General features: G+C 37.5%; 2 protein-coding genes and 1 non-coding gene across 4 annotated transcripts in view; 1 reads left to right on the top strand and 2 right to left on the bottom strand.

The window, feature by feature from the left end:
• LOC121390046 overlaps positions 1 to 25,162 on the bottom strand; it is a 111,539-nt gene that overhangs the window by 58,076 nt on the left and 28,301 nt on the right. The gene's annotated exons all lie outside the window — the stretch shown is intronic.
• LOC121390048 lies at positions 12,353 to 17,129 on the top strand. Its single transcript, XM_041521756.1, has 4 exons — positions 12,353 to 12,418; positions 13,558 to 13,690; positions 15,417 to 15,550; positions 16,884 to 17,129. The coding sequence occupies exons 1-4, from the start codon at positions 12,385 to 12,387 to the stop codon at positions 16,892 to 16,894; spliced, it is 312 nt and encodes a 103-aa protein (XP_041377690.1). The 5' UTR covers positions 12,353 to 12,384; the 3' UTR covers positions 16,895 to 17,129.
• Positions 18,528 to 18,609, bottom strand: Trnal-aag. Its single transcript has one exon. It is a non-coding gene; the product is annotated as a tRNA-Leu (tRNA).

Raw genomic sequence — 25,162 nt, 5'->3', positions numbered from 1 at the left:
GCAACCTGAAAGGCGGTGGTGGAGGCTTCTTAAAATAATAATACGGTTATACCGGCCTCGTGTTGTCTTGGTTAAGCCATCGGACATACGGTTGGTAGTTACTGGGCTCGCAGACCGTTACCGGCTCCCACCCAGAGCTCGTTTAACGACTCGGTGGGCAGGTATACGACCACTACACCTTTTTTTCTCATTAACCACTAACAACTAACCCACTGTCCTGCACAGACAGACCACATAGCTGAGGTGTGTGACCAGGGCATCGTGCTTGAACCTTGGACATAAGCACGAAAATAAGTTCAAATGAATTGAGTGGGATTTTTCGTCATAGTTTTAAGACATTAAAATAGTGAATATAACGGATCCCTTTCTGCATTCGAAAAAAAAAATGTAGCGGGTTTCTTCTGATGACTGCGTGTCAGAATTACCAGATATTTTACATCCAATAGCCGATGTGCTCTAGAGGTGTCGTTAAACAAAACAAACTTTCTCGACTGAAAGGCGAGGGTGGAGGCTTCGTATATTAATAATAAATTACAAATTTGTCGCGACCATCCTTTAATAAAATGTTGGAAAGGTCGCATATTTATGTTTTGTTCTCTAGATAAACATCTACGGATAATGGAGACCATTTATAAGTCTCCTACGTGCACTTATTTTTAAACGTCACAAAATTAAGTCTTATTTCGAAATTAGTGCCAGTAATTTCCGGTCAGGGTCAAGTCAAATACGACAAACACACACACACACACACACACACACACACACACAATATATTAGTTTCATGTTAAACGTTAAGCTGTGTGCCTGTGGGAAAATAATGCGCTTAAGCATATTTATGATTGTGCCCACGAAGGATATGTTTAACTATAGGCCTACTCTTAAAAAAAGTAGGGGAACCTGAAATATTAATATCAACTATTAGACCACAGGAATCCTTGTAAAGAACGTTCAGGTCTATTTATCAACACACCGAAACACATTCCATAGTTTGCACGTGCATCGCACAGTTTCCCCGTACACGTGCGTGGGGTGTCATTCTCGATACAAAGTTTTAAAATATATTTATCTTGATTTTATATATTGTAGTATACTTTTGACCCACAGCTCCTTACACTGTGGTTTTACGCAAATATATATAAATAATATTTTCATATACTTACCGTTTATGACACCCAATAGCCGATCTGTATTTTTGTGCTGGGGTGTCGTTAAACATTCATTCATTCATTCATTCATTCTCGATTTTGACAATTTCCAGGACGGTCCATTAATCACCGTGGAACATTATTTCTGTCAATCTGTTTCATTCTGTTGATCATACAGTTGTTATTGTTTTGTTTTATTAATTTTTATTGTTTGAATTTGCGATTTACTAATAAAACCCCCATCAACTTTCAAATTTCTCTTCCGACCCCAATCGTCCTTCGAGATCTTTGGTGGTAAAAAAAAAACCTACTGTAATACTGAATTACTGGTTGTAATGTTTGCCCAATTAATTCACTATTATCATATAACCATTCCCCTCAGCTAATATACCTTACAATTTTGGCAGTTGTAAATTCTTATTAGAGTTCCCCTAATTTTTCTGAAGAGTATATATTAGAAAGTATTGACTAACAGAACATCAGGACATACATCGCTGGTAATACCTCCTTAGTAAAATCTGTAATACGTCCTTAGTAAAATCTAAATCCAGTGTCTGGGAACACCATACTTTATTATACTTTACTAAGAGAAAGAAACCCGGAATAAAAGCTTTTAATGTGAAACAACTCAAAATTCTCGTTCTCTGGCCTAACTGAGATAAATCGCCAGAATGGATATAATTAAATGGACAAAATGCTAACAATCCAAATTAAATATAGTCAAATTATACGTAGGCATGTATGTCAATCTAATTAAAATTAGCTCCACTATTACATGTGGATCTAACAGCAGCCCGTTGAAGCTCATGTCCAGTTGACCTTTTATTCGACCAATCAAAACCTTACTTGCAAAATCATGCCAGTGATTTGAAAAGAATTTGAAAACATTCGGAATTAAGCCGATGGTATACGAAATGATTCGGGTGAGTTACGATAGTATGCCGGGAACTAATTTCAATATACAATTTTATATAAAATTCGTTTCAAGACGAAAAAAGACCGTGATCGTATGGCCATACAATCTGTTTATACTAGTATACAATCCAGAGTATTACTTCACTCACCCACCCACCCACCCCCCGTGTTTTCAATTTTGAAATAGACCAAAAAGTATAAATAGTCTCGCCGATATTTTTAGAATTTGTATGCTCCCAAATAACGTTATAAAAGGGGGCGTGTAATTGGTCGATATTTAAATTGTTACTTATAGATGAAATGTCACCTGGACATGGGAGTCCACGCAATGCTGTTAGATCTACTGGTAGACCCCAGTAGAGCTAATTTTAATCAGATTGGTTTCAGGGTGTGTGCCCAGGTCAGTGGATTAGTTGTTAGTGATTAGTCAGAGAGAAGTCGGGACGGGCATGTTAGGCAGCAAGAGGATTGTCTTTATGCAGACAGTGGAATCACACAGGGATACCGTCTGTGTTCTTTGTGCGTATCAAACGACATATACACCACGGATAAAAATACTACCACTCATCACCCTTAAAGTATTTCTTTTTTAAATTGGGTATTTAGGTTCTCATTTCAGAGATAACGGGTAGCGTCTATGACTACCCTAGTTCCACACACAATCCGAGTACATTGTTTCTACAGGTATCCCATACATATTTTAAGGAAAAGGAATGAATGAATGAATGAATGTTTAACGACACCCCAGCACCAAAAAAACATCGGTTATTGGGTGTCAAACTATGGTAATGCAAATAAATAAATCAACATCAATATAAAAATTCAAGGTTTAAACAAAAACAGTGTAAAGAACTGTGCAAAAATACAAATACAAATATCACAGAATTTTACGGACACCGAATTTTACTCTAAACTTCAATTTGTGCTGTATTGGCCATTCTCAAAGAGAATGTTACACCCCTGCACCACGGTGAGGTTACAGCACGCGCAGGGGTTTAAGGACAAGGTTACTTGGCACAGTGGTATTAGATGAAATAAAATTGCATACATTTTTTGCCGAGATTTTTTTTTTTTTTCAAATGCGGGTAACTATAGAGCTCGCAACAGTCATACATACTTGACATATTCATTCATTCTGAAATAACTATCATCCACCTCAGTGTGAGCAATGACTGTTTACTCTGACTGTGAGTCGCATTTTGGGGGATAGCCCGAGTAATCTCCCTTTCGAGAGATAGACGGACAATGGACGGTTATGATTGATGTCATAATGTTAGGCACATTTTGACAGATAATTTACCGATTAAAAAAAGAAAAATCCCCCATAAACAAACAAACAAACAAACATAGAAAATATATATTAAACTGAACGACAAAACCGTATTCCGATACTAAATGTGTATCTCTGCACAAGGCCTTTCGTCAGGCAAAGTCATGATTGCTTCCATGATCCACTATGAGGTGCTCGTACTTAGTAAGACCGCCACTACCATAGGAAATACATAATATATTAAAATAATAGCGTGTCTATCTTCTTCTTTTTTTCTAATATATTTATTTATTTATTTATTTATTCTATTTATTATTCATTTCCATAAGCATGAATCCAAAGGATGTTTTAGGCAAAGTAATGATTACTACTTGCACGATTCACTATCAGGTACTCGTCCTTAGGAGGATAGGGTGGCCCGTTGATTTGTTTCTTGTTGCAGACAGTACCCCACGACTGATATACCAAAGGCCGTGGTATGTGATATCCTGTCTATGAGATGGTGCATATAAAAGACCCCTTGCTACTAATGAGAAAATGTAGCTGGTTTCCTCTCAAAGATTATGTGTCAGATTTACCAAATGTTTGACTTCCAATAAACAACCCAATAGCCGATGTATTTTTCATGCTGGGGTGTCGTTATACATTCATTCATTCATTCCAAAAAACAAAACAAACTTTAGGACCGCCACTGCCCTAGAAGATAAGTAAAAGATTAAAATATTCGTGAGGGTTTTTTTTCTGTCTTATTTCTGTCTTCTTTCTTTCTTTCTTTCTTTGTTCTATTTATGTATGTTTTTCCTTCAGAGAGGTTCGCGAGTCGGTCAGCTGCATTGAAAGCCTGGCAGTCCGGTGTCCACAGAGCTCTCTTGTCCAGATTGCGTTATCGTTCACGCAGAGCCTTGTTGGTAACCTTGAATCCATCTGTAAGTCAATTCCATAACCGTACAGCACGGGGGGGGGGGGGGGGGGGGGGGGGGGGGGGGGCACCAGTATGTTAAGGGCAATTCCACGGTAACTGACGCAACATTCAGACATTTTTAACGTTTTTATTTTTTTAAGTATTCAATAAAATTCTTAAGTGTATTTGATTGAAATAAATATGTTGTGACAAAAAAAAAGTAAAGTTTGTTTTATTTAACGACGCCACTAGAGCACATTGATTTTTTTATCTTATCATCAGCTATTGGACGTCAAACATATGGTCATTCTGACACTGTTTTTAGAGGAAACCCGCTATCGCCACATAGGCTACTCTTTTTACGACAGGCAGCAAGGGATCTTTTATTTGCGCTTCCCACAGGCAGGATAGCACAAACCATGGCCTTTGTTGAACCAGTTATGGATCACTGGTCGGTGCAAGTGGTTTACACCTACCCATTGAGCCTTGCGGAGCACTCACTCAGGGTTTGGAGTCGGTATCTGGATTAAAAATCCCATGCCTCGACTGGGATCCGAACCCAGTACCTACCAGCCTGTAGACCGATGGCCTGCCACGACGCCACCGAGGCCGGTATGTTGTGACAAAGTCATGTCAAAAGAAAATTTCATTGCATACAATTTCAGCGCAGCTACAATCACAGATGAAGTGTGGGTAACTGACGCAACAAAAAAGTAACTTGTATTTGACATATCTTTGAACTTGCCAAAATACTCTGAATCTGAAGCATCAAGTTTTGAAGTATTATAGAAATGTGTAGTGTACAGGTAATATATGATCACTAGAACAAGAGAACTAAGTTTTCTACAAGGATTTTTGTATTAACTTTTTTATTAATAGGTAACTGACGCAACATTTGCGAATCATAAAAACTAATAAGAACATATTTTAAAAATAAAACATTTGTCTTTGGCAATTGGTTCATCTAAATTGTAAGAAATACATAAATGTTAAATGGGAATTAAAAAAACTAACAATAGGGGCATGTTCAGGGTGGTGTGTTGGGGTCAACACCCCCACCCTTTTACAACCCTATCCCTGCTCAAAGCAAATTATTATTATTTTAATATGCATATACATGCATTTGTCATCATGAATTTTACTTGTAGAACGCAAGAAATGACATCAGGTTCTCACAATTTTCCAAACAACCCCCATCCCCCACCCTACCCCAGTAACTTGGGCAGTTGCACCCGCAATGCCAGCCAGTGTAAACCTGCACTCCCTTCACGATTTTTTGCACACATGCTTCAACAATTAGACAACAGCTTACTTCAGAGGTATAATTTTTCGTGGAATTGCCCAAAACCTTTTCAGCTTTAGCTCTTTGGCAAACAGCCAAAACAGCTCAATCGTAAGACTAGGTCGTCATAATTTTCAGTGATTAAATAAAAACATATTATATAATTGTCAACATCACCAACATCATCATCATCATCATATCAGCATTAACATCATCATCATGATTAGTAGTAGTATGATGATGATTATGATTATGATTATGATTATGATTATTATTATTATTTATTCATTTATTTTTATTATCAGGTTCGCCTGGCGTGTCGAGTACAGACGCCGACTGTCCAAGAGGTGAACAGATATCGAGGAGCATAACCGAATGTTTTAAGATTATAAGCAGTGGCCCCATGGAGCCATTGTGCTGGTTCGGCCATTCATAAGTTATTTTGTTTACATATCCTCAGTTAAAGTCCTGTCATGGGCACACACGCACGCACACGCACGCACATACCTCAGCAACTTGGGCTGTCTGTAGGTTAAAGGTTACTTCTTAGTTTATAAGAGAGAAATCAGAGTAGAGGTATTCCTCCCCCCCCCCTCTCCTCTCTCTCTCTCTCTCTCTCTCTCTCTCTCTCTCTCTCTCTCTCTCTCTCTCTCTCTCTCTCTCTCTCTCCTCTCGTCAAACTTGTCACTGGCCTTTATATAGCCACTCCATCCAAATAGTACAAACTAAAACGATGGAAGGCATTTCATTTATACTGTTGTTGGTGCTTATATCAAATTACGGTTTAATCCAATCTAATTGAAATTAGCTCCACTATTACATGTGGATCTAACAGCAGCCCGTTGAAGCTCATGTCCAGTTGACCTTTTATTCGACCAATACCTTACTTGCAAAATTATGCCAGTGATTTGAAAATAATTTAAAAACATTCGGGATTAAGCCTATGGTATTCGAAATGAGTCGGGTGAGTTACGAAGTATGCCGGGAACTAATTTCAATATACCATTTTATATAAAATTCGTTTCAAGACGAAAAAAAAACCAAACAAAAAAACATGATGGTATGGCCATACAATCTGTTTATACTATTATACAGTCCAGAGTATTACTGCCCGATATTTTTAGAATTTGTATGCTCCCGAATAACGTTATAAAAGGGGAAGGGTAATTGGTCGATATTTAAATTGTTACTTATAGATGAAATGTCACCTGGACATGGGAGTCCACGCAATGCTGTTAAATCTACTGGTAGACCCCAGTAGAGCTAATTTTAATCAGATTGGGTTTAATCACGCTGTTCAGGGTGTGTGCCCAGGTCAGTGGATTAGTTGTTTGTGATTAGTGAGAGAGAAACTCGGGACGGGCATGTTAGGCAGCAAGAGGATTGTCTTTATGCAGACAGTGGAATCACACAGGGTTCTTTGTGCGTATCAAACGACATACACCACGGATAACAAATACTACCACTCATCACCCTTAAAGTATTTCTTTTTTAATTGGGTGTTTAGCTTCTCATTTCAGAGATAATGGGTAGCGTCTATGACTACCCTAGTTCCGCACACAATCTGAGTACTTTGTTTTTACAGGTACCCCATACATATTTTAAAGGGACATTCCTGAGTTTGCTGCAATTTTAAAGATGTTATCGACTAACAGACTTTTTAACGATTGTAATTATATATCAAATATATTTTTCTGAATAAAATATTAGTGGCTGTATATTAAACGTGTTTTTGATCGTTCTAATATGTGTACTAGGTTAAATTTCCTTTTATTTCCTAAATTAGTTTTTTCGTATGTACGAAATTATTTGAAGATAAAATCCAGTTTGGGCTTCTTAGAAATATTAAGACGACCAGAAACACATTGGATATACAGACACTGATATTCTAAACAAGAAAATATATTTAATATGTAAGTTTAATCGTAGAAATATTTTATTAGTCGGAAACATCTTACAATGCAGCAAACTCGGGAATGTCCCTTTAAGGACAAGGTTATTTGGCACAGTGGTATTAGATGAAATAAAATTGCATACATGTTTTGCCCAGATGAATTTTTTTTTTTTTTTTTTATTTTTACAACAAACATACTTACACAGGGGCGTAGGCTAGGGGGGTTCCGTCTACCCGCAAAGCAGAGTTTCTAGGGGATTCGGGGGTATGATCCCCCATAAAATGTTGAAAACTAGATGTCTTGAAATGCAATTTCCTTTATCCTACATTTCATTTCAACTTATTTTTGTGCATATATCCAATTAAGGTTTAAGCAAGCTGTCTTGATCACACACCTCGGCTATCTGAGCTCTGTCCAGGACAGTAGGTTCGTTGTTAGTGGTTAGTGACAGAGAACAGGGTATAGTGGTCTTACAAAACTCGCTATGGGTGGGAGCCGGTTACCGGGCTGCGAACCCTGTACCTACCAGCCTTATGTTCGATGGCTTTACCACGACACCACCGCTCCGCCGTGTCTGTCGTTTAGTACTACCTATAGCACATCTCTGGTTATCTTTCTAGTAAAATCTGGAGAGCGCTGGACTGTACTGATCAACTCGTAAACCAATGTCATCACCTCCCCGACTGGCAGGGTGTACTCGGGGCACTTGATGTTACCAGCCGGCAGATGCTACAAAAATGTAAGTCTACCTGTCTCAGTATAGAGCGTCAAAAGGGGGGGGGGGGGGGGTGAAGGAGAGAGGGGGGGGGGGCGGAGGGCGGGGGGGAGGGGATGCGGTACGTAGCCCAGGACAGTGGTAAAGCGTTAGCCAGGCTCAAGTTCAGTCAGCAAACGTTTCGCTAACGGTCGCGAATTATTTGATTGGTTCCCAACGTGGCCATTTGGTTTAACGTGAAGCGCATAAACCAGTCGGCCGGACCTTGTTCTGTTTGGTCTGGCTGAACGCGGCCCTGATGTGCGATCGGTCTAGGATCGATCCAGTGACGTAGCGAGGGAGAAGGGGGGAACAGGGTCCATGCCCCCCAATCAAACGGGGGTTTTTTTCGGGTTTTTTACTGTATTAAATTTTATACATACATGTACATACCTACATAGCGTTGATTGTTCCCTCCCCATATGGGTTCCCCCAATATAAAGTCCTGGTTACGCCGGCGGATCGATCCCCGTCGGTGGTCCCTTTGGTCAATTTCTCGTCAGTGTACCACGACTGGTATATCAAAGGCCGTGGCATGTACTATTCTGTTTGTATCCAGATGTCTGTCTATATCCTTGTTGTATGTATAAATAATAAAAATAAATAAATTTTAAAATATATTAAAAAATAATATCATGACAAATGTATGTGTATGTGTATTCGTCACGAGTGTATTTTAAAGGGACATTCCTGAGTTTGCTGCATTGTAAGATGTTTCTGACTAATAAAATATTTCTACGATTAAACTTACAAATTAAATATATTTTCTTGTTTAGGATATCAGTGTCTGTATATTTAATGTGTTTCTGGTCGTCTTAATATTTGTAAGAAGCCCAAACTGGATTTTGTCTTCAAATAATTTCGTACGTACCCAAAAATTATATTTTAGGAAATGAAATTTAACCTAGTACAAATATTAGAACGATCAAAAACACGTTTAATGTCCCAATTGCTTGAAATAATTTTGAAAGTTAGTATTCTGATGTCACCGGTAGATGTCGCTCGAAGCACAACAGTGCCTACGTCACGACAAATTTCACAGACTTGGGGTGCTTTCTTTTCAACCTCTCCTGGACATGTTCCAACTGTTCTGTCCTGGTTGTATCCCCTCTCCAGATATCGTAAGGACTTAGCAAAATTATTGGTTTTAAGGGTTGTAATTACATATCAACTATATTTTTCTGCATAAAATAGTAGTGGCTGTGTATTAAACGTATTTCTGGTCGTTCTAATATTTGTACTAGGTTAAATTTCATTTTATTTCCTAAAAACTATTTTTTCGTACGTACGAAATTATTTGAAGACGAACTCCAGTTTCGGCTTCTTACAAATATTGAGAGGACCAGAAACACATTGAATATACAGACTCTGATATTCTAAACAAGAAAATGTATTTAATATGTAAGTTTAATCGTAGAAATATTTTATTAATCTGAAACATCTTACAATGCAGCAAACTCGGGAATGTCCCTTTAAACATTCATTCATTCATTCCCATTAAATAATGGGTTCACCGAGGTAGTTCGATCCTACGACGCAAGCACTCTCGTGAGCGCTACATACCGCCCTGCAGGGAATGAATGAATGTTTAACGACACCCCAGCACGAAAAATACATCGGCTATTGGGTGTCAAACTATGGTAATGCAAACAAATAAGGTTGATCAACATCAATATAAACATTCAAGATTCAAATAAAAACAGTGTAAAGAACTGTACAAAAACACAAACATCACAGATAGATACTGACTTTTACTCAAAATTTTAATTTGTGCTGTATTGGCCATTCTCAAAGAGAATGTTACACCCCTGCACCACGGTGAGGTTACAGCACGCGCAGGGGTTCTCAAAGAGAATGTTACACCCCTGCACCACGGTGAGGTTACAGCACGCGCAGGGGGCCCTGCAGGGAGTAATGTGTGTACTTTCGTGAACACAGAGCAAGTAGGACGACAGCGGGTTTCGTCTCTTGTTTCAAGTTAATTAAAGTGAAACATGAAGTTTTAGTTTATTCCCCAATATATATATATATATATATATATATATATATATTTATTCCCCAATATATATATATATAATGTTTAGCAAGCTTAAATATCGAACAATTGATTGTAGTATTGTAGTCATTCATTGATTTGGGGTATTATCCAAGCTTATTAAAAAAAAAGTCTAAGGCCAATGTCACAATGTCAGTATGCCATCCACATTTCTGTTGTTTCTTTTGGTACCCAGATCTAGTCGACTACAGTACATACATCGTGGAAAATATTGCGTACAAAGATGAATTCTATAAATACAACGGTAACTGAAGCCGCCATATTTGTCGCTTAACATAAAATAATCATAATGATAATAATAATAACGAAAAATACATCTACTATTCGGTGTCACTACTATGGTAAATACAACAACAATGTGATGAGAAACATCAGTATAAAAAATCAACACTTAAGTAAAACAGAGTGTAAAGAACTGTTCAAAAATACAACTGTCACAGATAGATTAAATTAAAATTTAGAGTAACAGTCAGTATCTCGTAAACATTGCAATAAAAGTTCTGGATGAAATCGAAATGATTCCATCACATTTCTATGTCGAGTTTTTTTTTTTAGATTAGTACACTCCACCAAAATGTGGCGTACCGTCAGAAGACACTGACAATGCTCACACTGAAGTGGAGGATCTTTCTTCAAGATAAATGAATGGGTCAAATATGTATGACCATTGCGAGCACGACACAAGATTATTTCATCCTTCCTGCACTGTCTATAGGAGGACTGCCACTCTCCCAAGACCTTGATAGCATGAAGCATGATTGGGACGGTGCGGTTGCGAGCAACCGTCCCAATCATGTTGCCAAGTCAAAAAGATAAATTGGTTGATACTATGTTTAAAATCAGTATGCGGTCTTAACATAGAAGTGACTATATACACGGAGGTATCGTATGTAGTCTTGGATAATTGGGGCTGTCATAGTTTGGGGTGCAGTGTAAGACCACCACACACCATCTAAACGTTTCCGTGCTAAGTATTTGATAGTGCCATCGAGAGCATGTTCTTCTAGCAATATCCATTTGAAGTTGTGCAATTTAACATGGATTACAATGGCAGTTGGCATCTGTGTAGTGAGACCTTACTTGTTTTCAAATGTGCTGTGCTCTCTCTCTCTCTCTCTCTCTCTCTCTCTCTCTCCTCTCTCTCTCTCTCTGTCTCCCAATCTCTCTATCACTCTCTCTCTCTGTCTCCCCCCCCCCTCTCTCTGTCTCTCTCTCTCTCTCTCTCTCTCTCTCTCTCTCTCTCTCTCTCTCTCTACGAGAGATGGGGTGCAGTTCGGTAATAGAGTGCACACCTGATCTGCGGCGAGTCGCGGGATCGATCACACTCAATGGAATGTGTAGGTGTAAACCACTTGCACCGACCACTGATCCATAACTGGTTCAACAAAGGCCATGGTTTGTGCTATCCTGCCTGTAGGAAGCGCAAATAAAAGATCCCTTGCTGCTAATCGGAAAGAGTAGCCCATGTAGTGGCGACAGCGGGTTTCCTCTCCAAATCTGTGTGGTCCTTAACCATATGTCTGACGCCATATAACTGTAAATAAAATATGTTGAGTGCGTCGTTAAATAAAACATTTCTTTCTTTCTTTCTTTCCATCAGATAAGGCAAATACACGCGTACGCGGACACATATACGCACGCACATCCAAACATCATAGTAAATGTCTTTGTTTTTTGTGTGGGGCGAGACGTAGCTCAGTAGTACAGCGTTCGCTCGATGCGCGGTCTGTGTGGGATCGATCCCCGTCGGTGGGCCCATTGGGCTATTTCTCATTCCAGCCAGTGCACTACGACTGGTATATCAAAGGCCGTGGTATGTACTACCCTGTCTGTGGGATGCTGCTAATCGGAAAGAGTAGCCCATGAAGTGGCGACAGCGGGTTTCCTCTCTCAATATCTGTGTCGTCCTTGATCATATGTCTGACGACATATAACCGTGAATAAAATATGTTGAAGCGCGTCGTTAAATAAAACATGTGAAACAACTCAAAATTCTCGTTCTCTGGCCTAACTGACATAAATCGCCAGAATGGATATAATTAAATAGACAAAATGCTAACAATCCAAATTAAATACAGTCAAATTATACGTAGTCATGTATGTGTATATAACTGATTCAAGTTCGGTGGACGGACACATTATTTTAATTCGGACCCAACAAGGACAATGCTTCTGTTTGTTTTGATTTTGACTGTTTGCGGTAAGTATCAGTATTTCATTATAACATTGGGGGTGTTTTGGACAGGGTTGTACAAGACAAGACTTTATTTACTCTCTGGCCGTTGCACAACGGAGTAGGAGGAATATATACATAATATTTCTCTGGGCCGTAGATAGCGGGGAGGGGGGGGGGGGGGGGGGGGGGGGGGGGGGGGGGTCAAGTGGGCAGTTGGTATTTCAAATACTCTTGATTTAAAAATACCCGGGGTGGGGGTGGCATATCTCGGATCCCTGGTGACTTGCGTCTTCCATGCTTGTTCGTTCCAAGAACCCAGAAAAAAAGAAAGAAAAAGAAATAAACAACTAAATAAGTAATCCTAGCCCTGTTCCTATTACGTTCGTATGAGAAGGCCGTATGCTCATTAATGCCGAATTAAAATTACATTCATTCAGTTTAAAGTTATTTTCTTGATTATATATATATCCAATTAAGGTTCAAGCACGCCGTCCTGGACAAACATCTCAGCAATCTGAATGCATTAGTGTTAGTGGTTAGTAAAATTCAGCATAGAGTTCAGGCTCCATATTCATAAACATACTTAAGTGAATGTATGATATTTATCTGTGTGCTTTAAGTATGTATTTAGGTATCATACATTGACTTAAGTACGTTTATGAATACGGAGCCAGGAGGCGATCACTCACTGGATTGTGTTTTGCGTACCAGAAAAGAAAATTGCAAATATTCGACCTCTTGAAAAATTAATCAGTGGTAAGCCCTCTAGTAGAGAGAGAGAGAGAGAGAGAGAGAGAGAGAGAGAGAGAGAGAGAGAGAGAGAGAGAGAGAGAGAGAGAGAGAGAGAGAGAGAGAGACATACAAACTGACAAAGAGAGAGAGAGACAAAAAGAGACACAGAGAGACAAACAGAGAGAGACAAACAGAGACAGACATATAAGCTGACAGACAGACAGATACAGACACACACACAGAGAGACAGAGACAGAGAGACAGACGGAGAGACAGACATACAAACTGACAGAGAGAGACAGAGACAGAGAGTACCCTACAACTTTAATGAATTCCTTGATCTAATAAAGTTACTTTTTAAAATTTTGTTTGGTGGAAAAATTAATTCTTTAAAGTTAAGTATACTGTTGGATTTCTTTCATTAATTTAAGGCATCTCGGTAAGAGGAGAGTGTCAGGGAGATTTTAATCAGCGAATGTTATCTTGCAATCAGATAATTAGAAGACCTATGCGTTTCTCCGACATTGGTAACCTTGACCCCGAGGAAAAGCAGAGAGTCTGCACGTAAGCACATCCATATATAAAGTTTGAATGAATGAATGAATGAAATGAAATGAATGAATGAATATTTAACGACACCCCAGCACGAAAAATACATCGGCTATTGGGTGTCACACTATGGTAAAAGCAAAACATTAAATGTTGAATCACATCAATATAAAAATTCAAGATTTAAATAAACAAGAATGCATTGGATTTTTATTATTTTTTTTTTTTTATTATTATTTTTTTTTTTGGGGGGGGGGAGTAACTGAGTAGTTAATAGTCTAAAACTCTTTAAACAGTTAAGAAGAGAAGTTTCTATAATGCTTTCCGGATTTTTTCCTTTCCCACCAGCCAACCCACACCCCCACCCCCGCTAGCTACGGCCCTGCATTGAATTTTTATTTTAATAAGAATTTGACCAGAAAAAGACATGTCGCATTCGCATATGCATTTTTTAAATATATATATATCTATCCAGTTGATTGATAAACACATGTGTAAATGTGTTTTAATTAATTAATTAATATATTAATATATAAACAAACAAAACAATATGAAAAAGAAACGAAATTTTACGGAATGGTTCGACATGATTCGTAAACACACATTTTAGTTGATGATAATTTAAAACAAATACTAATGTAAATAGTACACAGCCTAAACATTTAGGAATCTGACAATATTTTTATCTCATCCACTGATTACCGTTTTAGTAAGTACTTAATATTTGAAAAATTCTATATTTACACCTCGGATGCACGATGTTAACATTGTTAATATTACATTCTGGTCCATCCCGTGTCCTAACGTTGGTACTTAAATTATGTGTTTAAAGCTACAACTAGTACAATTAAAATGGGTTAACATTCGTACCATAATATATTTTGCTATCTAGTTTGCTTAAAAAAATTGTTAATCACAAGTCATTATTTGAAGCAACACTAAATTACTTTGAACTAACGCTGTAACGGAAATAACAAGAGAAGTTTTATAGTTGACGACAATAAGTCTGACAAATTACACGAATTTCCTAATTCGTCACCGATATCAAATCTGAACACTATTCCTTGTCGTTGTGTTGTTTAATTATTTCTATTGATGGTCAAAGTTCATAAATTGTGTTTATACCCCTTTTGCTTTTAACGTTTCTTTGACTTGTCCTTATAATACATCAACTAAAATGGCGGCAGCTGTCAAATTAATAATAAATAATAAAATACCATGTGCTAGAAAACTGGCGAAGTATAGCCTCTCTGTAAGTAAGATTAATCATTTCTGTATGTCACTTTGTCAGTTACTAAAACGTGTATCAAAAACAGCACTAACTATACCTTGTACGATGTTTAGTCCGTACTATCCTCCTACAAAAATATCTTTGTAAATAATTTCAGTTTGGTTTCACGTAAGAAGAAAAGTAAGTGTTTTGAAAAAAAAAAGTATTGTTTTGTTATTTCCAAAACACTTTTAGTTTTCGTGTTACGTCAAACCAAACAGAAATTATTGCCCCCCAAAAAACCCAACATGTTCGTAGATTGGTGTGGCCATTACAAAATATCACACACGCATACAAGCACACACACACACACACACACACACACACACACACACACATATATATATATATATATATATATATATATATATATATATATATATACAGTATATACATATTTCACTTATATAATTCAATTATTTCTAAAACAGAATTCAGCATTGCATGATCATACTTAGAATGTTGTTACAGAAATGCTCACGCAGCAATGATATGTGCACTGGACATAGTTAACGACTGCATAGACTCCCCGCAGTTAAAAAATGGGAGGCCATTGGAAGCGAGGGCCAGTCTACAGAGCTCACTGCAACGTCTGTCGAATGTCTGTAAGTAAAACGTACACTACTGGTCTCGGTAGGTTTATAACTGATAGATCCCGTGACCGTCTCCATCCAAGGGAAGGACGTAAGGAAGGAAATAGTTTATTTAACGACACACTCAACACATTTTATTTACGGTTATATGGCGTCGGACCACACATATATTGAGGAAGGAAACCCGCTGTCGCCACTTCATGGGCTACTCTTTTCGATTACCAGCAAGGGATCTTTTATATGCACCATCCTACAGACAGGATAGCACATACCACGGCCTTTGATGTACCCGTCGTGGTGCACTGGCTGGAACGAGAAATAGCCCAATGGGCCCACTGACGGGGATCAATCCCAAACCTGCCGCGCATCAAACGAGCGCTTTACCACTGGGCGACAATGCACGTGACGTCAGCATGCTTCAACCGGTAGGTACAGTAATTAATGTAAAGAACACCTAGGAGCAGCTAGTCCTCTGTCATGAAATTGTTAACACACGTACGTGCGTAAACAACTATGACGCATGGTGTTCTCACCAACGGGCACCACGACTGGTATACCAAAGACGGTGGTATGTACTACCCTGTCTATGGGATGGTGCATATAAAAGATCCCTTGCTGCTAATCGAAAAGAGCAACAGCGGGTTTCCTCTCTCAATAGCTGTATTGTCCTTAACCATATGTTTGACGCCATATAACCGTAAATTAAATGTGTTGAGTGCGTCGTTAAATAAAATATCTCTTTCTTTTTTTCTTTCTTTCTTTCACCAACGGGTGTGTAAGAAGCACAAATTGTTAATAATAATATGTAATCTTAAAGTCGTTAAAAGGTTTCTATTTATTGGAAAATGTTGCAAAAGCAGCAAACTTGGGACAGTTATTTTAAAGGAACATATCCTAGTTTTTAAACACTAAGGCATATTTTTGACTATTGGAGCCCTTTTTGATAACTGAAATCACACGTTACTTAGATTTTATTGTTTAGATTATACATTTCCGTACATTCGAAGTATTTTTGGTCATCTTGGTGTTTTTAATATCACAAAATGCATTTGTCATATTTTAAAAAAACGCACGTACGTCTGAGAAGTAACAGTTATGGAGTCGAGTTTTAGTCTATTTTTAGAGGGTATTACAGGTTTGTAGATTAACTAAACTTAGTGTTAATTTCCATGGACAGAAACTAGGGTCTGTCCCTTTAAAAGAATTAGATCGCCGAAACTACATGTAATAAAAACGAGGATTTCGAGATTTTAACTGACCTTTTTAATAGCGAAAATCTTATTTCTTTCGAAATTGCTGTTTACTTGTATTTACAAAAGACGTTTTTATTCCTTTGTCTTCTTAGGTGGTCCATAGTGACATTGAGGGACAGACGTAATACAACATGCCTTATGGTTTTCGATGCAATTTCAACCTCCCCCCCAAAAAAAAACAAAAAACAAATGGACCCACCTACCACGATGAGATTCACACAGAGGGATATATGGATATAAATCAAATCTCCCACTGGTGTAGTAATTCTGCTGTAAAATCTACGATAAAAACCAGTTACACTTTGGCTTTGTGATTAAAAAACAGAAGAATTCTTCAATATCGAGTTATTGTTGTTTATTGAGATATTTTCCAAAGTAAAATTTCTCAGTTATTATTTTGCACTTTCGATTTATCAAGGTGGTTATAAGCTGCGTTATCATGAACATTAATATTTATGCATGCTATAATATAAAATATAAAAACACATTTGACGAACTTCCTGGATTCGTTTTTTAATTTATATATGGTGCGTGTTTGTGTGTGTGTGTTTCTGTGTGTGTGTGTGTGTGTGTGTGTGTGTGTGTGTGCGCGTGTGTGTTTCTGTGTGTGTGTGTGTGTGTATGTATGTAAGTGTGTGTGTTTGTGTGTGTGTGTGTGTGTGTGATTTTCTGTTCCTGTCTCTCTCTCTCTTTCTGTCAGTAGGCCCATTGGGCTATTTCTCGTGCGTCACGTATATCAAAGGCAATGGTATGTGCTATCCTGTCTGGGATGATGCATGTAAACGATACCTTGCTTCTAATGGAAAACTGTGGTGGGTTTCCTCTCTAAGAATATATGTCCAAATGATTGACATCCAACAGCAGATTATGAATAAGCCAATGTGCCCCCGAGAAAGAGAATTAACTAAACTTTAACTGTCTCTATGTACATACATACGTGCGTATTTCACAATGTGTGTATGCTTGTAACTGGTTTGTGTGCGCGCGCGCGCGCGCGTGTGCGTGTGTGTGTGTGTCTCTCTCTCTCTCTCTCTCTCTCTCTCTCTCTCTCTCTCTCTCTCTGTATGTGTGCGTCTCTCTCTCTCTCTCTCTCTCTCTCTCTCTCTCTCTCTCTCTCTCTCTCTCTCTCTCTCTCTCTCTCTCTCTCTCTCTCTCTCTCTGTGTGTGTGTGTGTGTGTGAACGAACCTCTTCGGTAGCTATCTAGCTTTTGCTTGAGGTTAAGATCTCAGGTTTGACGAGGATATGTGTGTTCTACAACAAAACAGTTTTACACTTTTATTGTCATCTCGTTGTATACTGTATTGTTGGGGGTGGGGGTGGGGGTTATTGTTTTGGGGCTGTTGGTTTTTAATCCAATAGCCAATGGTGAATTATAAATAAACATAAGAAACTTTATCTTCTCCATGCAGGACAGTACATTCCACGCATTTAGTGTACTAGTCGAGTGGTACTGGTTCAAAGAAGGGAAAACACCGAGGCTGTGAAAAGCTTTCGACCCTCAGATCCCTCTCAACTACTGAGGTACATTCTGCCCCTTTTAACATCATTTTAAAATAACAAGACGACAATATTCGTTTAAAACAACAACAATATTAATAATAATAATAATAATAGTAATAGTATTATTATTATTATTATTATTATTATTATTATTATTATTATTAAGATAAAAATAATAATTATTAAAGGAAAAATAAAGTTGTCACAAATGTCTAATAATTCAACAAAAATAAGTTGGCAGCGGTGGGATTCGAACCCACGCCTCCGAGGAGACTGGTGCCTTAAACCAGCGCCTTAGACCGCTCGGCCACGCTACCACAACGATACAATTGAGGAAATAAGCTGGTATACTGAATTGGGGCCCTTCAGCAATCACATTACCCGATTGTTTTGTGTGTTGGGGAGGGGGGTGTTAGTAGATTTGGAGTTGGCCGAGGGTGCTGGGGTTGGGTGGGCTCAGGGGACAGTTGTGACAAGCCATTAGATGTAGTACTAAACGTTATGGGAGAAAGAGAAATATATCAAAACTTTTGTTTCAAAAACATATGTATGATTTTGTAAATTGCAACCCCTGCGCGTGCTGTAACCTCACCGTGGTGCAGGGGTGTAACATTCTCTTTGAGAATGGCCAATACAGCACAAAATTGAAGTTTTAAGTAAAAGTCAGTGGCGTAGGCAGGATTTTGTATTGGGAAGGGGGGGGGGGGGAGGGCACCTGTGTAGTGGGATATGACACATGAACCTTTTTAATGTTATTAATAAGCGAAAAGGTAAAAATGTCCCGGCACTGGTAAAAGTCAGTATCTGTCTATGATATTTGTGTTTTTGCACAGTTCTTTACACTGTTTTTTTTTTTGGTTTAAATCTTGAATTTTTATATTGATGTTGATCATCACTTTATTTGTTTGCATTACCATAGTTTGACACCCAATAGCCGATGTATTTATCGTGCTGGGGTGTCGTTAAACATTCATTCATTCATTGTAAATTGCAACTAGGCTACTTATTAAAATTCTCCCATCATTATATACAAATGCATATTTTTGGGGGTAAATAATTTCAGCTGGGTTTGACGAAAGAAGAAAAATAAAAGTGCACTATCTCTGTGTGCAATTTAGAACTCAATCGGATCAGAAATAAATAACTTCTAGTAAATTTCTAGTGCACGGGACACATCATAATTTTCTACGTCCCTCCGGATTAAGAGGTCGACGACAGTCAGTTTTCGCATCCTTGTTTTGGCTTCGTACACAATAAATATAGCACATTTTACCGTAATTTCACTTGAAATCCATATTGCGTAAAAGGTACAATTTTTTAATCACAAGATTTTCTTCAAACGCATTCAGGTGCATTAGTAGTGTTCAAACATAAAAGATTCAATAGCAATTTTGCATTGGAATTTTTCCAGCATTCTTAAAACGGAAACTTCATGTTCCCAGTTTATGGTTATTGTAAGGAGATGCAAAGTGACGTCATTGCAATACTGAGGTCATTACAATTAAAAATTAGGTACGGTATATTATCACAGTGCTTCCACACATTAAAATAAAAACAAGCAGACAATGTTGTTTACAGGTCGGTATTTTTTCTATTTTTCATAATTCTGGATAAAATATTAATTTTAAGTTTTAAAAGATAAAATAAATAAAAAGTAGCCTACCTTTTGTCAAATATATTACATGATGGCGGATCTAGAAAATAATAAGAGGGTGTGTCTGGATTGGGATGGAGTGAACCGGTGGGGGCTGAGCCATGGTGGAGGTTCCGAGGACAAAGTTCCCTGACGTTTCGGCATTGTGGACATTTTAGAGCCTTATTTCACTGATTTCCGAGGATCTAATTCCTAATTAATAATTCCGTAAAGTTGATAAAAAAAATTTGCCGTTTTCCTGATTCACACCAAAACGTAGGGGAACTCTAATAAGAATTTACAATTGCCAAAATTGTAAGGTATATTAGCTGTGTGGAATGGTTATTTATGATAATAGTGAATTAGTTGGGCAAACATTACAACCGGTAGTTCAGTATTACAGTAGGTTCTATGACCACTAATGATCTTGAAGGACGATTGGGGTCAGAAGTGAATTTGAAAGTTGACGGGGTTTTTTTTTCAGTAGTGGGTGATACCGCTCCCTACACCATTCACGTCTGTGCGCAATGTGACTATTTGTCAAGGTAGGCACAACCCGGGGCCGTCGAGCATGAAGATGGGCTGCATAAAGACGATTTTTAATCGTCTGACCCGTAACTCGGACACCAGTAGCCTGATGAAGGTTTGCAACAATTTGATTTGCAGTTTGAGCTCGATTTCCTAGAGTCTGGTTACGGATGAATCGATCCTGTACTCCTATCGTTGCCCTGGGACGACCTGAACGGGGTCGATCGTCAACATTTTGGGTTTGTTGGTACCTAGTCCACAGCAGTCTGCTAATCACTGACTTCGAAACATTGAAGGTGTTAGCCACTTCACGCTGACTTCTGGCCGTTTGCAGCATGCCAATAGCCCGTAGACGCTAATCGCGTTGCCTACGCCGCATCGCAAATTCAAACAATAAAAATGACTAAAAACAAAACAATAACAACTGTATGATCAACAGAATAAAAAAGATTGACAGAAATAATGTTCCACAGTGATTAATAGACCTGGAAATGGTCAAAATCGAGAATGACACCCCACGCACGTGTACGGGGCAACTGCGTGATGCACGTGCAAACTATGGAATGTGTTTCGGTGTGTTGATAAACAGGCCTGAACGTTCTTAACTAGGATGTCTGTGGTCAAAACATATGTTCGGTCTAATAGTTGATATTAACATTAATATTTCAGGTTCCCCTACTTTTTTTTTGAAGAGTATATATAGAAAACGATTTAATTTTGTCCTTACCGATGAAAGCCACACTCGGGTTAATTGTACAGTATATGTTTGGAATGAACATTAAAAAAAATTGCGCAGGAATGGAGGGGGTGGCTAGCCACCCTATTCACCCCCACCCCACCCACCCCACCCCCTGGATCCGCCACTGATATCAAATAATTACCTTTGGATATGTTTTATATATTGTGGACGAAGACAAAACAATGGTCCAAAAAGTGACTGTCGTCGACCTATTTATTACTATCTTACTGTAGTGATAAAGACATTTTGAAACCGTGTGATAAATTTATTTTATATTTCACATATGTGCTCCTTTTATCCAGCAACCACCGTTTTTATTGGCAGAATGTGATGACGGATAAAGAAAAGTCACTTTTTTTATCATATAACATCTTACATTTCCAGTGCAATCAAAGTATGTGATGTTTTTCAGATCACATACTTTGGGAATTTGATAACTTTGCAAATTAGATGCAAATTAATCGAGGTCACGGCACTAGGTTTATTGACATTTAAGCAAACGTACTTGGATGACACTCCATAATTGATGTATGCATTCATAGTCATCAAACCGGCCTCGGTGGCGTCGTGGTTAGGCCATCGGTCTACAGGCTGGTAGGTACTGGGTTCGGATCCCAGTCGAGGCATGGGATTTTTAATCCAGATACCGACTCCAAACCCCGAGTGAGTGCTCCGCAAGGCTCAATGGGTAGGTGTAAACCACTTGCACCGACCAGCGATCCATAACTGGTTCAACAAAGGCCATGGTTTGTGCTATCCTGCCTGTGGGAAGCGCAAATAAAAGATCCCTTACTGCTAATCGGAAAGAGTAGCTCATGTAGTGGCGACAGCTGGTTTCCTCTCAAAATCTGTGTGGTCCTTAACCAAAAATGAACTATGCAGCATTCTATAAAAAAACCTATATTTTTAAAAAGCAATATGACTAGAGAAATGTTTTATAAAAAATTGGACCTACAGCTGTTAGGGTTTATAAAATAATCAGTGATATGATTACATGCACAGCATAAAAATATGAGGACACATAGGTACAGCATAATCATAAGCTTGTATGTGATACATCTCTAAGGATAAACTGAGGTGGGTTTTTTAAATAGGAAACTGTTAAGAGTAACTATTTTTTCATTAATAAGGCCAAGGATTTTAAGTTTTCTGATGATTTTTGGTCCTATTTTTGCAATATTCTTCTATTTGAAAATGATTATTTTAAACAGAAACCATTAAATACTAATCTTACAACCAGAATGTCTATAACTGAATTAGAAATGAAATTCCAATATGTTTTTTATATTACTAGTTAAAAATAATGTTGATTGCATTAGTATTAGCAGTAATATAAGCTTTCAAACAATGCAGTGTGAAAATGGCAATTTCGTTTAGGAGGGGACATTTTTTTTAACATGTAGATTTCAGTTAAATAAACTGAGACCGCTCTTAATCTTTTTAAAATTTTTAATTCATAATTGTATTAGGAAATAATATTTGATATGAATCTGCATGAATCTGCATGTAATGGTGTAATTAGATTACCTGTCATTCATATGTACACTGTTGCATACAAGACACACAATCTACTTAGCTTGCAATGTCTTTATTTGTCAGCTTTATTTTGTAATATTTGGATTTTATGTCCTGCAACTGTGGCAGAATAAAAGGCTCCTGTCCTTCAACCGTTAAAGGTCCAAGAAAGATTAAACGACTTTCTAAGCACTCCACTCCGACAGTCTGGGAGGACCTTGTCCATGGCCATTTAAATGTTGATGTGACTTTACACTCATGAAGGAATTTCATACAAATATGATCACCTTCAAGCACTTTACACTTGCATTGTGTATTGGTTATTCGTCCAATGTAATAACCCTCGTCATAGAAAACAGTGTTCTTAAAAAACATCAGATTATGTAGTAATATGAACTGACCTGCATTAAGCAGCCACCTGTATTAAACAACCACATGTGATAAAAGACCAATTTGATACATGTCCTCCTTATGGTGAATGTTTAACACAGTTTGACTGTATATATATATAAAATTATCACTGCACAACTTTCCAAGTGTGACAGAATAATAAACAAAGCTGACATCTCTCAGTTAAACCCTACTAACACCTGCAGATTGTCAACAAATGTCTCAGACTTCCATAAAAGTCACATGTACATAGCAACACCCAGACATGTCAATATCAAATCTGCTCAACTTTAACATGTTGTAAAATGTCCTTTCCGGAATTTGAACATTGTGACATAAAATTACCACTGCATCAATGAATGGATAGTTATTTTAAATGAATTTAAATCATACATATAAGCATGTTTTACTTTTTTATTTTAGACATACAGTAATTCTCAATAATGCATCATATATCACAACCCTTTTACGAAAAATCAATCAAACAAACTTCATATATATTATGAAATTGGTATAGAATTGTATTTTGTATCCATTCGAGTAAATATATTGATAATGTAATAAAAGCACTTTGCAAAACGATGTTTAAATATACATGTTAAAATTATGTTTAGGAGGGGACATTTTGTTTAAAATGCAAAATCTTGTGTATTTACAGAACTACAATTCACACAAACACAATAATTATACAAATTAGTTTTTGCAGGCTACTATGCATGTACTATATGATTAAAGTTTTGTAACCTGCCTGTATATATGTATTTGACCCATGTTTACGAGGGGATATTTTTTAACGGAAATTTTTAGGCTCTATGTTACAATAAATATCTCAAAGTAAATAACAAAGTTACATTGATTTTTGTTCTTGACACAACTGTAGGTGTCTATTGTGATTATAGTAATACAAAAATAGTTGTTGTAAAATGTTATTTGAATTATTTATAGGTCAATGTTCATGACAGGACATCTTCAAAAAATGTTTAACGGAAAACAGGGTTAGTTCTTTAAAATACTGTACATTTATAACACAACATCCAGTTTTGATATGGTTATTAAAAAAATGTTTACCAGTAGTCTGGTATTTAAATAAATAAAAATAAAAGTATCTATTTCACATCACATTATTATTAAAATAGTGATAGAATGATGCAAAAATGCAAATGACACTACTTGATGAAAAATAAGTTATTTCAATAAAATTTGGTTTGTAGGTTGCTATACCATTCACACAGGCCTATAAAATTTCAGGAGAACAGAGCTTTAAATTTAAATTTTATTCCAATCAACGAGCAGTGCAACCTTTCCTGTGAAACTGCCCGCATACAGAAGTTGGTCAGGAGCCGACATCACTTCGCCCCAAGCTAGAGTACCGGACGCTTCGGAAAGAAAAGAAAATGGCTGCCCACAGTTAGCAGGCATAATCACGTTTTTTATTAACACTAATGTTACGCGTTTTTTTATCTGTTAAAGTGTCAGTATGTGTTGGTGATCTAGGGTATGCATCTTTCCAACACATAAGGCTCGTGTCTTAGTTTACTGATACTTTTTGGTAAAAATTTAAAAGTCATTACACCTTGAAATTTTCACCTATACACATTTCCTTATATTACTGGGATGTTAACAAAAACAATCATAGGTCACCGGACAAACTTTTGATCCACGGACCATAAATTAAATAGGTGTATGCTTAAAATTATATCCAGAAGACACACAAGTGCATATCTTCACTACTAAAACGGAGTTTTAAATACACTGGAACTAAAGGAAAAGTTACTTTTTGATTGATAGATAGATAGACAGATAGATAGATAGATAGATAACTACTTTAACGTGCTCTTATACCACTAGGGTTTCGAACACGCCCATCCAGAGTCCGACCTCCGATAAGACCGGTGGCCTGACTCGGGATGGGTAGAGTTGAAAATAGGCAGAATTTGCAAAAAAAAGTTAATAGAATGAAAAAAAAAAAAGAAAAAAAAAAAAGACAAGCCAAAAATAAAAATAATTGACTGCTCTATCGAATATTTATATAATTTGGAGCATTTTAGAAGGACAGTCCAAAAAA

Source organism: Gigantopelta aegis, chromosome 15 (genome assembly GCF_016097555.1).
Source record: "Gigantopelta aegis isolate Gae_Host chromosome 15, Gae_host_genome, whole genome shotgun sequence".
NCBI classification, from domain to species: domain Eukaryota; kingdom Metazoa; phylum Mollusca; class Gastropoda; order Neomphalida; family Peltospiridae; genus Gigantopelta; species Gigantopelta aegis.
This window is presented reverse-complemented; position numbering and strand designations above follow the sequence as displayed.

What these genes read in the sequence shown, in the direction of transcription:
- LOC121390048 (XM_041521756.1), top strand. Translation starts at nt 12,385, where the DNA reads ATGCTTCTGTTTGTTTTGATTTTGACTGTTTGCG. An exon ending in TTTGATTTTGACTGTTTGCG is followed by an intron (nt 12,419 to 13,557) that starts GTAAGTATCAGT and finishes CATTAATTTAAG; the next exon opens with GCATCTCGGTAAGAGGAGAG. An exon ending in GAAAAGCAGAGAGTCTGCAC is followed by an intron (nt 13,691 to 15,416) that starts GTAAGCACATCC and finishes ATGTTGTTACAG; the next exon opens with AAATGCTCACGCAGCAATGA.